General features: G+C 33.2%; 1 protein-coding gene across 1 annotated transcript; it reads right to left on the bottom strand.

Annotated features, from left to right (window-relative positions):
• Positions 1–6,793: 6,793 nt before the first annotated feature.
• LOC117180617 lies at positions 6,794–7,540 on the bottom strand. The gene has a single exon (XM_033373107.1). It carries the CDS (start codon positions 7,538–7,540, stop codon positions 6,794–6,796), a length of 747 nt encoding a protein of 248 aa, XP_033228998.1.
• Positions 7,541–16,759: the final 9,219 nt, after the last annotated feature.

Genomic DNA, 16,759 nt, shown 5'->3' with positions numbered 1-16,759 from the left:
TGATTGATTTTCCTGCTAATATTTGTGATTTCTATTCTTCCCAGGACAACAAGTGAAATGTCGACTGATATGTCGCTAGAATCTTAAATACTTGGCTGATCTAAAAACTTTATAATATAAAACTATACAGGATTCAGTTGCCTTTAATTTGAGTGCTTGTTTAGGGAAATCGACCACTTAGAACTCGAGATATACTAAAAAACGTGGGAAAATAAGAGAAACAAATTGCGAACATTGACGTCTCGAACTCGCTTCCATAAAAAAATTGAATGTGATTTTCGTGTTTAGTGGGCCAAAATACATGGGAAAATCATCGTGAAATATGGTGGGCAGACAAAATTTTTAATTTTGTAAACTAGTGTAACCATAAAAATATTAATAAAATTTGAAAATGAGGTCGCTCGCGAACAACTTTTTGGCGTTGATCCGCAAAAAATTTTGTTACCCGTGCTAGATTTTTCAAACAAAAAATGTTAATCAATTCAATTTTCTTCTGTAACTATTAATTGTTTTACGTAGAATTACAAATTTATTTCATAATTATTAATTATTTTAAGAATAATTACAATTTTTACTATGTAATTTCGAGTATAATTACAAGTTTTTTGTAATTATTAATTATTTGTAATATAGTTTTCATTTTTCTTTTGTAATTCTGAACTATTTTCAGGATAATTACAATTTCTTTTATTTAATTAGTAATTACTCAAGTAATGTAATTACATGTAATTAATTAGCTGCATCCCTGGTTTCAAGTGAATCATTCATTTTTTATCAAGAACAATACAAATTTGCAATAAAATACATAAATCTTAAACTAAGAAAGATAAATTTTTAACCAAAATTAGAATAGAGTATTTTCAGTTAGATAAACAAGTTTTAAACAAGAAAACCTTTCTCAAGGTAATCCATAACCTGTATTGATATTTTTTAATTTATCCAAGACATTTGAATCATTTTTATTTTCTATGCTAGAAGAATATAATTTTGAAGTGAACCAAAATTAGTAATTTTTTATGCTTTTGGGTCAAAATTGATAAAACCATTGTTTGATTAATACCATTTTAAAAACACGAATATTTAAACCTCAAATTTCAGGCAAATACAGTACTTCACTACATTCTTAAAAGCATAATTAAAATAAGATGTGTTTATTTGTAATGAAAAACATGGACATGGCGGGTTTTTTAATGAAATTGAAAAATGAGATATGATTTCTTGACAGTTGAATACACTATTATCATTTTTTTATTGGACCGTATAACCAAAAAAAGATTACAGACAAATTTATAGATTTTTTCAAGTGTGCAATTTTTTGAAATTAATTTCTCGTTGTACCTTGCGTCGCTCTTCCAAAAATTTAATTTTTGTATTATTAATATGTTTTTTTACGATTAGAATAAATACTACGCCTCATATCGAAAAATTTTTGATAAAAAATTTGTAGCTATTTTTTGGATAAACAAATTTCGTCAATTAAATTTTTTCGTGGCTTGTGTCGTTGTTGAAAAATTAAATTTGTTTATTTAAATTATTAGTTTTTACGAATAAATCAAAACTACACGCCCTATTAAAAATTATTTAATTATTTGTTTTTTCGACTTTTTTTGTTATCGTCGGTTGTTTCGCTTAAAATGTTCATTTTCCTTTGTTATTTTAATTTTTGAAAGTGCTATAACTCCGATCATTTTCATTTTATCAAAAAGCGCCGTGAAAGATAAATTGTGCCACTTTCCGAGTACTAAAAATGGCTCTACATAGAATTTTCAATCTTGAAAAAAATGGTGCAAAAAATGTTGAAAATGCTGTAACTTCTTGAATTTTTATCCAAAATAATTAATTAACCACTTATAATTGGCTCACGAAATTGTTCTTTACTTTTAGGGTTTTAACATTTTTTCCAAATCTGAATATAATCTGATAATTTTTTCAAAAGTTATCGAGACTACAAACTCCGGTGGTTTTGTTTATTAGGTAATGTTCATTTCCTTACATGAATGTCTAAGGGACGTCAAAAAATCGGTTTTCTTGCTCGACTCTTTCAGGGATGTTAAAACAACCACGTTTATTTTGATTTCATTTTCAGCCACAGTAGTATAATAAAAAAATCTCCCGTGTTTTTGGTTTTTGGGAAATGTCAGTGTCATTTCTGGAATTTCTAAGGGATTTTTAAACAGTTAAAACAACCTTGAAATAAATTGGAACACTTTCGCTGATAAGATATGTTTCTCATTCTCACGTGTTATTGTGAATTAATGTTCGACCTAATGAGTTTAATGAGTTTAATTCGCCTTGAATTGCCTTTCTCCACTCTTTGGCTTCGTTTCCGGTTAGCATTTCCTTCAAGGAGATTTCTATGATGTTGGCACATTCGAAATGTTCTTCTTCGAGAGCTACGTTGCTCATGTTGTATGTTTTTGCAGATCTTCCTAGGTTTCCAGTTCTGGTAATTTTAAGACGTCCAGCTACTGTTCTTCTTTCATGTTCTACATTACTTTCAGCTTCATCAAATCCAAAGAAATCTTCACTTTCGCTATCATAACGGACAACATCTTCTTGTACTTCGTTGACTTCAATTTCTGGAGTTGGTTGAATTGATGTGTACTCTATTTCCACTAAGGTCTTTTTTTCTATTGAATTCTTTTATCCTTCCTGGATAAATTCTTCGTATTTCTTCGTCAGGAAAAACTCGTTGAGAAGAGTCACATCTCTGGTCATTTCTACTCTACCAGCTTCGGTCAACCAAACTCTGTATCCTTTGGATTCTTCAGAATATCCCAAGAATAAGTATTCACGGGTTCGCTGATCGAACTTGTGCCTTCCAGATGCCTTATCCAAATAATGTCATTTACTTCCAAAAGCTTTCAAGTACGGGATATCTGGTAGTTTTCCGTACCATCGTTCGTATGGTATCTGACCTTTGAGACTCCTTGAAGAACATCTGTTTCGTAAATAATTAGTAGAGTCTACAGCTTCTGCCCAGAAATATTTAGGGAGATTTGATTCTAGAAATAAACATCTTGCCATTTCGACTAATGTGCGGTTATTACGTTCCGCCACTCCATTCTGCTGAGGCGTGTAGACAACAGTTCATCTTCGGGTGATTCCATTATTGTCTAAATAATCGTTGACTTCTTTGTTTAGATATTTTTTTCCATTTTCGGATTGAAGACATTTTATTTGTTGTCCGGTTTGCTTTTCTACTAAATTGCGGTAGCTTTTAAAAGCTTCTAATTCTTCGCCCTTCGATTTTAAAAATTTCACAATAACATTTTATAAAAATCATCAACAAAAGTCATAATATACTTCGCGTCACCTTTAGATTGCGTGCGCATCGGACCACATACGTCTGAGGGCACGATTTCTAATAATTTTGTCTTACGAGACGAAATATTGGAAAAAGGACTTCGTGAACATTTTCCCTTCAACCACGTTTAACAAACACGAACATCTTCCCTTTTATTAAAATTTATTTTAAGATCTGTCAAAAGCTTTTTCAGATTTTAACAATTTAGTTGACCGAGCCGTTTGTGCCATAACTCTTATTTCGATGAGCTGTGTTCTTCGGATAATACATTTGCGTTTTCCAAATTTTCCCGAATGTAGTACAGTCCGTCAATTCTCTCAGCAAACAATATTTCACACCCTTTCTCGTCTCGAATCACAGCTGCATTTTTCCTAAAAGCTGCTTCATAACATTTATCTGCGATTTTACTCACCGAGATTAAATCCGTTCTTAAGTCTGGAACAAAAAGCGTATTCTCTAAATTTAACACTTTGTCTTTATTACGATCATTAACCACAATCTTTACTGTTCCTTTAGATTCGACTGTGGTGGTTGCGCTACTAGCCAAGTTCAATTGTACACTGTTACACTGTTGACTATATTTACGAATTTGTTCTTATCATTGCACATGTGTGATGTACAGCCACTATCGAGACACTATTCTCCTTCAGGGTAGGGACTTTCCGTTTCAAGTGCTGATATTTCGTTGACAGTAATGAGCGTGGCTGCTATTACTACTTGCAGCTATCAAAGAACTGGAATTCGATGTAACATCACTGCTTTTCGACCCTTTGGCATCACTTTCTTCGATTATTTTAATTTTTAGGGCTTCTGGCGTCGGGAGATCATCACGTGATTCTATCGCACATCCAAAGTTTTCAAATCTGGGTGGCAAGCTGTATTAAAACATAATAGTCAACAAATCTTCATTGATATCCACTTCCATTTAATGGAGTTTGTCCACAGCGTCTAAAAATTCTCGGATGTGTTCTCTCACATCTCCACCTTCAGCCATTTTATGCAAAGTAAGCTTCTTCAGAAGGGTTGCCTTCCTTGCTAGTCCTTTCGTCTGATAGATTCTGTGCAATGTCACTCAAATTTCGTTAGCTGTATTACACCCTTTGATTTGCTTTAGCTCTGACGGATGAATAGCTAAAACGAAATCAGAATGACCTTTTTTATCCGCAACATCCCAGGACCTCGCTGCCGCTTCTGATGCCGCATTTCCTTCGATTACCGTCGGCTTAGGCTTGTCTCCACTAACATATTCCCACGCGTCATTTTTTAACTAAAAGATCCTTAACTTGTAGATTGCACGTATTAAAGTTCTCCTTGCCCAATGCTTCAATGCGTGCCGAGTGCGAGGAATTCATTTTTAAACCAAAATTTTCAACCTCACTTCTTCCCGAACACACTTTTAAATATACTTCGAAATATTTTCATTTCCGATTACCGTGTGCGAATATCTAGGCCCATAATCTATTGTAACTAGATGGATTTTATCGGAGCTTATATAATATTAAAATAACAGTATTAACTGATAAAAGAGCGTGGTTTATTAAAAAAATGTATGTTAGCGAAGAACAATGATAAGTTGACAGTATGAACTATGACTCAGATGTCGTTAAAAATAAATCAAAGCTGCAGCTTGCTTTTGTATCGACCCCATATCCAATACTTATTCTTAGCTTAAGAATTACATATCGCTGCGAAAAAACCTTATAAATTCAAAATGCCGAACCAGTTATTCTATTCATAATATTTCATTATATTTCTTAGAGTGCTTACTTAATTTACCTAACGGATTATAGGCCCCCTTTAAGACCCCACCTCTCCCTGTAAGAAACCGTATCATACTATTTCTACCCTCACCCCTTTTTTTACTTTACGTAATTTTCAGATTCCAGAAATGTTTTGCTAGTTATTGCTAGTATGATTTTTCGTTGACTAATTTTGCATTTTCCTTATTCATTAATATTCAAATAACAGCAATTCAATCTTGTGATGTTTTTAACATAGAATCTTTTATAAGCGGAATAAAACGATAGTCGAATTTTCAACCTAACTATTTTTAGACAATAAAAGGAGAATTATTAACTAGAGAAGAGCAATCTTAAACAATGATAAGGTTACTTTATCAGTTAAAAAATTAATTTTAAACAAAAAAAGAGGGTTTCCGACTAAACATTTAAATTTTTAACCAAAGACATAAGCCTTCATTCAAAATAATAAATTTTTAACAATGTAGTTTACCTTTTACCCAAGTAATTAAATTATTAATTAAAAAGACTATTTTTTAACAAAATATTTATACTTTCGACCAAAGTCGTGACTTTTCAATTGAAAATAGAAAACTTCTAAAAAAAATGATTTCTTAACAAAGTGATTCAACCTAATCTTTTAAACAAAATAGTTAAATACTGAAGCAAAGAAGAATATTTTTTCACTAAACAGTTGCATTTTCATTAAAAAATGACATTTCTACTAAAACAGATGAGTTATTAAATCAAAAAGAGAATTTTTGAAAAACAAAATAGTTGACTTTTCTGTTCCAAAAGATTTCAGTTGACTTCTGCTCGTTTAAAAATTCTTTCTTGTTTGGTATCTTTTTTTTAATCTCTTTAATTCTTCTCCTTGAACTTTTTAGGTATAAAAACCTCCCTCTGCTTCCTCTTTGACTGAGGATGAACTTCGCTGCGAGGAGCATTTCGTTACTAATCATGTGCGATTGCCCTCCGGTCAATACATAATAAGGTTACTCTTTCGGGATAGCCCTCCTATCGAGATCGGTAATTCATTAGGTAGAGCAAAACTTATTCTAGAGAAAACTTTTGCTCGTTTAAAAACTAAACCAGCAATTAAAACAGAATATTTTGCATTTTTGTCAGAACAATTGTTCATTAGTCTCAATTTCTTTCTGGAAATAAAGGTTTACTATAAAATTAACTATGGGAAATGTGATGAGGTATAAGTTCACTGTTGCCACTCAATTTGAACATTGAATACTAGTATTTATTAGTGCATGATATTGCAATGTTTAACACTGAACAGTTTTTTGTAAAGCGCCCCGTCAATGAGACTAACTTTAATTTTAGAAAATAGTTTAATTTTAATTACAAGTAACGCGTTGTAAGTTACACGCTACAGAGATGTAATTCGGTGCCCGGTCTCTGGCTTACTGACCTTAGCGAGTCGAGTCGTTACATAATTCTATCAATGTATACAGCTCATACCAAACAAGATAGAAATGTCAATCTTAACGCCTTCTTAACATTATCGCCCGCTTTGTGGTTTTTGAACAGCACAAGAAAATATAAAGATCGCATAATCTTAAAAATAACTATTTCTTTTTTTTTTAACAAGGCGAAATCGGTTGCAATATGTTTGATCACAATAAAATATTTGCCGCCCGCTATGCTACAACCGTAAACTGAAATTTGCACAAAAACGCATAATTTCAGTTCAACTTTTACATTTTCTTAATATTTAATAAGTAAATAACATTATTCATTTATGGTTGTCTGGCCACTCAGCAGCTCCCATTGATGACAGAGGCAAAGGACAAACTTCAGATATAGGTCGGTCGTACTCTGAAGTGGCCTTCTTGATTCGAACTGTTCGAATCAAGCCATCTTTGGCCACATAGGTTTTAATAATTCGACCTAACTGCCATTTAGATGGAGGGAGAGCATCGTGTTTAATAAGTACAATTGAACCGATCTGAAGATTATTACAAGAATCTTGCCACTTATAACGTTGTTGTAAAGAATGTAAATACTCCACGTTCCACCTTCGCCAAAACATTTCAGTTATGCGTTGTACAATTTGCCAGCGAGTTAATCTATTTTCTGGAACCAACTCGATAGAGGGTTCCGGAGGATTCGTAAGAGGAGGTCCTATTAAAAAACGACCTGGTGTGAGATAGGAAAAATCATCGGGTTCGTCGGAATGTGGACCAATAGGGCGAGAGTTAAGGCACGCCTCAATTCTAGTGAGTGTAGTCGTGAACTCTTCAAAGGTTAAAGTGTAAGCACCTATACATCTACGTAAATGATGCTTTAAACTTTTGACACCTAGTTCCCATATACCTCCAAAATTAGGAGCCGCAGGAGGGATAAAATGCCTAGAAGTGCCCTCAGTTGTTAAATTATTAAGTAAATCCGAAACTCGCCGTAATTGTGTTAGATTCTGCCTTAGCTCTCGATCAGCACCCTGGAAGGTCGTGCCATTATCGCTATACAAATGAGCAGGCATATCGCGACGTGATACGAAACGCTGATAAGCAGCCAGAAAACCTTGTAACGTGTAATCTGAAACTAATTCAAGGTGAATTGTTCTTGTAACACAACAAACAAAAAGAGCAACATACCCTTTGTAACGTTTATGACCTCTACCTGGAGCGAAACGAATTTAAAAGCGACCAGCCTAATCCACACCTGTGTGAGTAAAGGGCCTACTATTGGTAGTTCTGAAATCAGGTAAACTACCCATTAATTGTGCAGCTACTGCGGCACGTTCGCGAATACAAGTCACACATCGACGAATGATACTCTTTACAAGATTCCGACCTCCGATAATCCAGAATTCTTGTCGTAAAGTATACAATGTCAACTGATTGCATCCGTGCATTGATCTTAAATGAGCGTGTCGAGCAATCAACTCAGATATTCGATGTAGAGGTAAGATTTTAGGGTGCCTTTTATCATAGCTGATAGGAGCTTATTGTACGCGACCTCCAACACGAAGGACTCCTGACTCATCCAAGAATGGATTTAATGCCTTCAAAGGCGATTTGGACGGAATAGGTTCCCGTTTGTTCAAAGAGCGAATTTCGGTAGCAAATGCGAAGTTTTGTATTTAGAGTATACAATACAATGATGCTTATTTTATTTCAGAAGCTTCGAGCGCCAAAGACTGTGATATTTCTTCAGAATCTGACTGCTTTCTCCATTTTTTACGAAAAGCTTTAAGAAAACGTAGACAAAATGCGGTGACTCGTATTAACTTTGGCCAAGAAGCTGAATCCGTGATCATTTCTTGTAGGAGCATATTTTCTCTCGCGACATGATGCGTGAAATGAGTTTGAGGTTTTCCCGTTTTTTCTAAATTTATACCTTCAGGAAGTGAAGGTATGTTATCGGGCCAACTTACAGAATTACGAGATAACCAAGGTGGTCCTCGCCACCACAGGGGGTGATTTAGTATTTGGTCAGGTAGAAGCCCTCTTGAAGAGCAGCCAGCTGGATTATCTCCAGTTGGAACATGTCTCCACTTAGCTCTTGGGACCAACTTCTGAATTTGAGCCACTCGGTTAGAAATGAAAGATTTCCAAGTCGTGGGATGTTTACTTAACTAAGCTAGAACTACAGTCGAATCTGTGTGACAATATTGTGGGGTATTAAGAAACCCCATGATCTCTACAATGTAGTGTAGAGTCTTATCTAGTAATTGAGCACCACATAGCTCCCACCTAGGTATAGTGACCGGTAGAATTGGTGCTATTTTTGTCTTAGCAAATAATAGAATTACTTGTATCTCGCCATTCTCCTGAAGAATTCGGAGATATACTGCTGCGGAATAGGCTCTCGCCAAAGCATCGGAAAACTCATGAAGTTCACACCCTAAGCTAGTTTTTAAGTGTCCTGTTCATCTTGAAATTCGAATTTTTTCCAGCTCACTGAGTTTACTATAAAAATCATGCCAATGTTTTGTTAGATCATCAGGAAGGGAATCGTCCCAATCCAGTTTGCGAATCCATAATTCCTGTATCATCCGTTTAGGTACAACTATAACAGGCGATAGCCATCCCAAGAGATCGCACAACTTAGCGATTACGGATAGTATTTTTCTTTTTGAAGGTTGCACAATGTCTGGAGTCAGCACTTGGATTTTAAAATTATCAGAGGTACGATCCCAGCGTAAACCTAAAACCTTTAACTGGATATCCTCTCCGGCAAAAAAAACAAAGGCTCTTTCGTGGTTTCCCTGCGGACAATCTGATAACAAAAGTTCATCATTCGAGGCCCATTTTCTTAAATGAAAACCTCCACGTCTCATCAAGTTTGCAACCTGTTCTCGCAACTCATTAGCTTCTTCGGTTATGTCTGCGCCAAAAAGAACGTCATCCACATATAGGTTATTTTCTGATATCGCTTGAGCTTTAGGAAAATTAGAACCTTCATCCCTAGCCAATTGTTTTATAACGCGATTAGCCAAGTACGGCGCACATGATGTTCCGTAAGTGACGGTTGTTAATCTCCAGGCTTCTAGCTTGCCTTCTGGTGAATGCCACAATATGCGCTGGTAATCACAATCTCGTAGATCAACTTTAATTTGCCGAAACATTTTTTCCACGTCGGCCACAAAAACAAACTGTGGTATATGCCAACGCAAAATGATTGAAACTAAATCAGTTAATAATTTCGGAACTATACGTAAATGCGAGTTTGAGAAGAATCCGTCTCCTCGAAATCGTTAGCTAATTCCATATGATTTAACTCTTTATATACTGACAAAAATGCAAAATATTCTGTTTTGATTGCTGGTTTAGTTTTTAAACGAGCAAATGTTTTCTCTAGAATAAGTTTTGCTCTACCTAATGAATTACCGATCTCGAGAGGAGGACCATCCCGAAAGGGTAACCTTATCATGTATTGACCGGAGGGTAATCGCACATGATTAGCAACGAAATGCTTCTCGCAGCGAAGTTCATCCTCAGTCAAAGAGGAAGCAGAGGGAGGTTCTTCCATTTTTGGGCAGTCAAGGTAACGAGGGTACCTTGTTTTAAACCTGGTAAAAGACATGATCCAAATCTATCAGCTCCTAGAATCACGTCTATTTTATTCGATCCAAAGGGATCGGGACTTAATTCTTTTATATTTGCTTGATTAGGAAATTTTTTAGGTGTGTATGACATTAAATTAAACAAGACGAGGGCTTGTAATGCGATAGGATTATGTTTTGACTCTTTAGAACGTAACCACACTTGAGTTAATTTTTTAGCAGTACCAATTAATTCTCCACCTACACCATATACTTGTGTATCGATTTTATGATAAGTAGGATGAAATATCTTCAAAACTTTCTGTTATAAAACTACATTCGGATTCTTGATCCATTAAAACTTTAAAACTTGCGCGTCTACCATTGTCGGACTCTAATTCAATCACTGCGGTGGCTAGTAAGGTAGAACGTGAAACAACCTCATAATTATTTAAATGACAACTCGAATGTTCATTTTCAAATACATGATGCGTCCCCCTAATAGGTACAGGTTGTTCATTATTAGTTTGAGAATTTTTACTTATTTGTGAAGTAGACGGGATTTGAAATTTACTAGTGTTATGAGTCAACAAATTATCAACCTTTTTGGTAACAACCGAGTCAGTTGTCGAGTTCATACTGTATAAGTGTAGAAGAGTATTGTGCTTACGGTGACATTTTGCAAAAGTATATTTACTAGCACACTGATGAGGCCTATGACCCGGAGACAAACAATTAACGCAGGCATGCTTTTGAAAGATAAATTCTTTTCTTTTGTCAGTAGGCAAGGCTCTGAATTCTTTGCACCTAAAAAGTGAATGGTTTTCTTTGCACAGTAAACATTTAGAAGTGGAAGAGGCTGTATGGCTTTGTACGGATCGAGATTTATTTAATTTTGCTTTATCCGAAGATCCCGATTTCGACATCTCAATTGCTTCAAGCGTGCAAATACGCATATCCAAAAAATTGTTTAATTTTTCGAAAGTGGGATAATCGGTTTCGTCAGCCAAATGTGTCTCCCATTCTTTTAGAGAAGCCATGTCTAATTTGCGCACTATCCAGGAAACAATAACGTCATCCCAGTGTTTCGTTGGTCTATTCTAATTCATTAAGGCTGTCAAGGCCTCATTAGTTGTATCTCTTAATACCTTTAAATCAGTTATTAAACCATTCGTGACACTAGGGATTGACGCTATTGCTTGCAAATTTGCAATTATCAAGGCGCGCTTATTATCAAAACGTTTTTTTAAAAGATCCCATGCTGGTGAAAAGTTAACATCTGTCAACGTTACATGTTTTATTATGTGATCAGCGTCACCTATTAACGACTTTTTGAGATAGTGCAAACGAGAAGCATTCGATAATGTATGTTAATAAAGGTAAAGTTATTTTAGGTAGCTTCGGAACAGAACAATCTTGACGACTTGTATTTCCTCGTGAAGATGTTTCAGCGTGATCGGTATGATTTGAAATAAAAGGATGTAACATATTATTTAAAAAATCAAGAGCAGATAGATAAGCATCCTCAATTTCTAAAAATTGGTTTTTAGAGAAATACTCGATTTTCATTTTTTCTTCAGCAGAGTACATCAATCTCGCTTTCAAATCAAGCTCTACTAATCTCTTCTATTAACTTTAAGCGACTTCTAATAGTAGTTTCGTTGCGCTTGTCTAAACCAAGTTTTTTAATAATTAATTTCGGTGCGAGATATTGCTTCGTGCAACGCGACCATCTCAGTACTTAATACGTCCATTTTAGCAAGAATCTATAAATTTAGCTTTCTTCGAATTTTAAAAATAATGGTAATAAATTAAGTTTCACAATACGCACGAAACTACGAAATCTGAAAAAGTTTTGAAGAGAATAAAAAAAAAGTTGAAACATGTACGACTTTGATTTAGCTTTACTTCCGTTGAACTTCTGATTTGAAGATCGCAGTTGGATGCGCCTCGTGGATGTATTGACGTAAGCTAGTTCTCATCGAACTAAATGTTGTCAAGAGGTTGACAAGGATCTCGGTCAGAAAGAAAGATAAGCAGAAGAGGATAACGTGTGAATGACTGCTATCGCAAATTTGAAGAAAAAGGCTGGCTTCCTTTAAGTGTAGTTAAAATTAACTTCTGGCCGATCGATAATGAGTAGAGAGAGAACTGCTTAGGAAGATAGAGAAGAGGCATAACCATTCCAATTAAAAATCATCCTGTGTTATTCAAGTGTACGTACACACATATGGAGCCCCAAGATAGGACCAATTTCATCCAAATTTTTTTCTTATTTAAACAAATTGACGGTAACGGATACACATTAATGTTTTCAGTTCAAGGAGAAGAAGTAAAGAAATTTAACTGAAATTATATGTGTAAGCGACCAAGCACCACTTTTCAAATTTAACCGTCACACCGTCATATTTTAAATGTTCAGATTTTACGTCCTTTTTCACCTTCAAACACTGTTCTTCGCGTCACGTGAATTGTCGGTTAAACTAATCCAACAGATGGCGCCGCAAAAAGTAGGTCTGTCTTTTTCATTGAATTGCATTAAGAAAAAGCAAACATAATTACAAACTTGATGCTGTTTGCAAATAAACAAAAAAAATAGATGCAAAAATAAGTATAACTATTACTAATTATTTAAAAAAAGAAAAAGTCATGAAAATATGTAGTTTAATATGAATATAATTTAATTTTATTATTTGTTAAAGTTAAAAAAAAATTATTTTTTAGTAAAATTATCAATGCTGCTAACAAAAAGTTAATAATATTAAAGACCTTAATGACAAAAATATTTAAAACATATACATGATCAGAAGAATTAAAAAAAGATATCTGAAGTATATTGTATATTGAGGGAATAATTTGGTAAAAAGTCAATGGAAAGACTTATAAACGAGAAATTGGATTTAATATTATTTAATATATTGTATATATTTATTTAAATTGAATCGAATATCATATATACATTTATACAGTGCATTCGTTTGTTTGTTGTTTAATCTTGAAAGCTTTTCTCTCGCTGCATTCAACCCCTAATAATTTTATTAGAAATTTTTTATTCAAAGGAGATTTTGAATTAAATAGTTAATTATGTTATTGCAAACCTCATTTCTAAAATGAACAGACTATAAACTATTAAACTCTATAAACAAACGTACCCTACTCATGATGGACAGTAGCAGGAAATTCACTTTTTTCGTTTAGCTTGACGCTCCAAACTTTTGTTTTCTCTATTTGTTTATTAATAATTTTTCTACTCAAAGGATGGAAAAACTGAAATTTTGTACATAACAATTTTTTACGCTTTGATAACTGATCAGGAAAACTTTATATTGTCTTAAATTAATGTTTAGGCACTCATAATATACAAATAATTTGTTTATTTAAAATTTTATAATAACAATTGTCATAAACAATTCTTGTGGCAAAATATTATAATTTGAAATTTTTCAAATTATTATTTCCTTCAAGCACCAGTAAGACTTCAGGTATTCCCTAAAACAATAAATATTTAATAATATTTGATCAAATATAACAATTTAAATTTTTATAAATACATTAGATAAAGAAATTCTAAATTTTGTTCCTTTCACATAGAAATTTTTTATTTACACTGGAAATGTTTTAGGCTGTTGGGCAAATAACTGCTAGTCACAAAAATATTTGCGAAATTAACAATTACCATTGTTATAAATAATTCTCGTGACAAAATATTCAAATCTAAGGTTTTACCAAAATTTTTATTTTCTTTAATCGCTACAATGGTAATAGGTTGGAAATGAATCATAAGACTGCATGTTAAGATTCACTCAATAAAAAATCTTTTGACGATAACCCACCCACTTGGCCATCAAATAAAATTTAAATTAGATAAAACCTTAAGTTTAAATATTTTGTCACAATAATTGTTAATAACAGTGATTATTATTAACACTTCTAATATTTATGTATCTAGCAGTCATTCGTACAATAGCTTAAAACATTTCCAGTGCAAAAAAAATTTCTTTGCGAAAGGGCAAACATGTTAAATTTGTTTATCTAATTTGTTTACAAAAGTTTAAATTGTTATATTTTATCAAATATTATTAACTATTCATTATTTTAAGGAATACCTAAAGTCCTTCTGACAATTGAAGGAAATTATAATTTGAAAAATCTCCAATTCAAATATTTTGACACAATAATTGTTTATCACAGTGGTTATTATAAACGTTTAAATTATTCTTGTTATCAAATGTCATTTCTACATTAATGGGAAGCACTTTTAGCAAAAAAAAAATTTTTTCACCGATAATAAGACTTTGCTCACAGTTCGGACTTTCACGACGGCCACCACTGCGATCACAGTGTTTCGAATTATTTTCACGCGCATCAGAACTGTTATGTCGCAGCGATGTGAACCGTTTTTTCACAATCCTGGCAACCGTTTGGCTCTGAACTGTGAATCGCCGCTTTAATTATTTTTGGAAATTTAGTTGAGTATAATGGTCGATTTGAAAACAAGAAATAATGATTCAATTATTGAAATCAGAAATTTGATCATTTAAACCCTCGTGTGTAAAAGGTGCTAAGGGACATTTTGGCAACTTTGCAGATGAGTTAAACAATATTCTGTAAAATCGAAATCGCCATTTAAGGATAAAAACAAAGTAACTCCCAAGCTGAAAAAATTACTGCATTGAGGGCAAAAAAGTTTATTAAGAAAAAGGTTAGCCAGTTTAGAGGAAATTGATGTGGAAGTTGACAATCTGAAACTGACACTAACCTAAAATTGGAGCAAGCTCGACTGAGAGTTAAGATAAAAAATTCAATTTTTAGCTTGAAAATAAATAAATAAAAACATGCTGCTAAAATATTGAGTTTGCGAATATAAATAAAAAAAGTTTGATGTAAAAAGCAGTTCTAAGAAAATCGACTGAAAATGCTGACTCTTGAATTTCACAGATTTTAAAAATCAATTTGTTTAAGTCAATCAATTAAAAGTAGAATTTTTATTTTTTAGGAAAATAACAATATGTTTTCGAGATATGAGGATGCTGAATGAGAATTAAACATTTTTTCTCGAAAAAAGTTATTCAGTTTGGAGGAAATGAAATTTTGTGTGATGGTGTCACGGTGTAAAATACTGTTTTTTTTACTTTTTTCCTCTTGAAAGTGAGTAAATGTGATTATTTATATATTTTTAAAACTATATGGAATAGATTCTATTTGCGAATAAAAGCCAAACTAGTCACATCGCAAAAATTCATATTTAAAAAGAAAATGTCAAGATTTCAAGTTTTAGGTTAGGATGGCGCAGGTAGACTTGTATTTTTTATTCAAATTATTAAGAAATGCTGAGGAAGAAATGAATCACTTGTTAAAGGTCACAAAAATGTAAAGAACACACTGTATGGAGGTTAAGTACGGCATGCCCCTTGACACTCTGCGGCATACCTAATTTTTATTACTATACTAAAAAACGCGAGTTGGAAAAAATGCCTTTACCGCGATATGTAATTAGCTTATAAATAATTTGTGGATCAATAAACCCATTTTCGCCAAAATTCTCTTTGGCACCTTTTGGACTACCACCATTTGAATATTTTCCAGCTTAAAAAAATTCAAATAAAATTCAATAATGACCACTTACATCGCTTAAATATTATTGATATATTATTTTTTATTGAAATTATGATAATAAGTGGATCACCTATCATAAATAGATGAGCAATTACAAAACGACGTCAACCGGTTTACATTTTTACGATCAGCTGATGCATAAACCCTAAACGGTTTCCAGGACTGTAACAAAGCGCATGACAACCGTGTAGCACGCACGTGTTTACCGTGAACACATCATTTAAACATATTCTCGAGTGTTTTGAAGCACTTTTTTCCCGTCGCGCATCCACACCGTGAGTCGCGGTGACCACAGCCGTTTTGTTCTCTCCGTGTAGGGGGTAAGATGAGTCACTTAATTTTCTCGTAGGTTATCATTTATTTTGTAAATGTTTTTTGAATTAATATCAGGAGAAACATTATAAAACTTTCTTTTGGAAAATTTTTCGCTTAATGTTGAATGAATCTGGAAAAACCGAAAGTAAAAATGTTAAGACCTGTATTCTGCGATTTTGTATTTGTTTAGAAAATTCAAGAATCACGCAAAATCACATATTAGATGTTTTTCCAGTGGTTATTTAGATAGCTTATTTATTAGACCTTAAGTTTTCAACAGATTTATATATAATTGTAAAACCGAAATAGGTGAAATTTTGATTTGACTAAAAAATGTCATATGGGGCGGAATGAGCTACTGTTCTGAGGCGGAATGAGCCACCTCTTCCTGTGCATTAACCTAATCTCATAGTGTAGCAGTCAGTAGGTTAGGATGCAATGTTTCATATTATCAGATTGTGCAGGGTGTTAATAAAAATTATGAAAGCATAACTGTTATAGGTATGATCAAATAATATGAGTTGCTGTCAACTAGAAGAGAGAGCGCACTTTTTTTAGTGTATTTCTTAATTAAATTTGTTTTAAACCTCGCAAAATGCTATAGAAATAAGAAAAAACATTGTTGTGGTTTAAATACGAGGGTAGTTCAATAAGTTCTTAGAATGAAGTATAAAAACCATTTTTTTTTTGGGTAAATTTTTTTTTATTTTTCAACATAATCTCCTTGGAGCTCTATACACTTGGTCAATCGCTTTTCAAGTTTTTTTAATCCTTCAGAAA

The sequence above is a fragment of the Belonocnema kinseyi genome, chromosome 9, assembly GCF_010883055.1.
Source record: "Belonocnema kinseyi isolate 2016_QV_RU_SX_M_011 chromosome 9, B_treatae_v1, whole genome shotgun sequence".
NCBI lineage: Eukaryota > Metazoa > Arthropoda > Insecta > Hymenoptera > Cynipidae > Belonocnema > Belonocnema kinseyi.
Note: the sequence above shows the minus strand (reverse complement) of the source record. Positions and strands in the feature narration are given on the sequence as shown.

Coding starts and splice junctions, on each gene's coding strand:
- LOC117180617 (XM_033373107.1), bottom strand. CDS start 7,540: ATGCCTGCTCATTTGTATAGCGATAATGGCACGACCTTCCAGGGTGCT.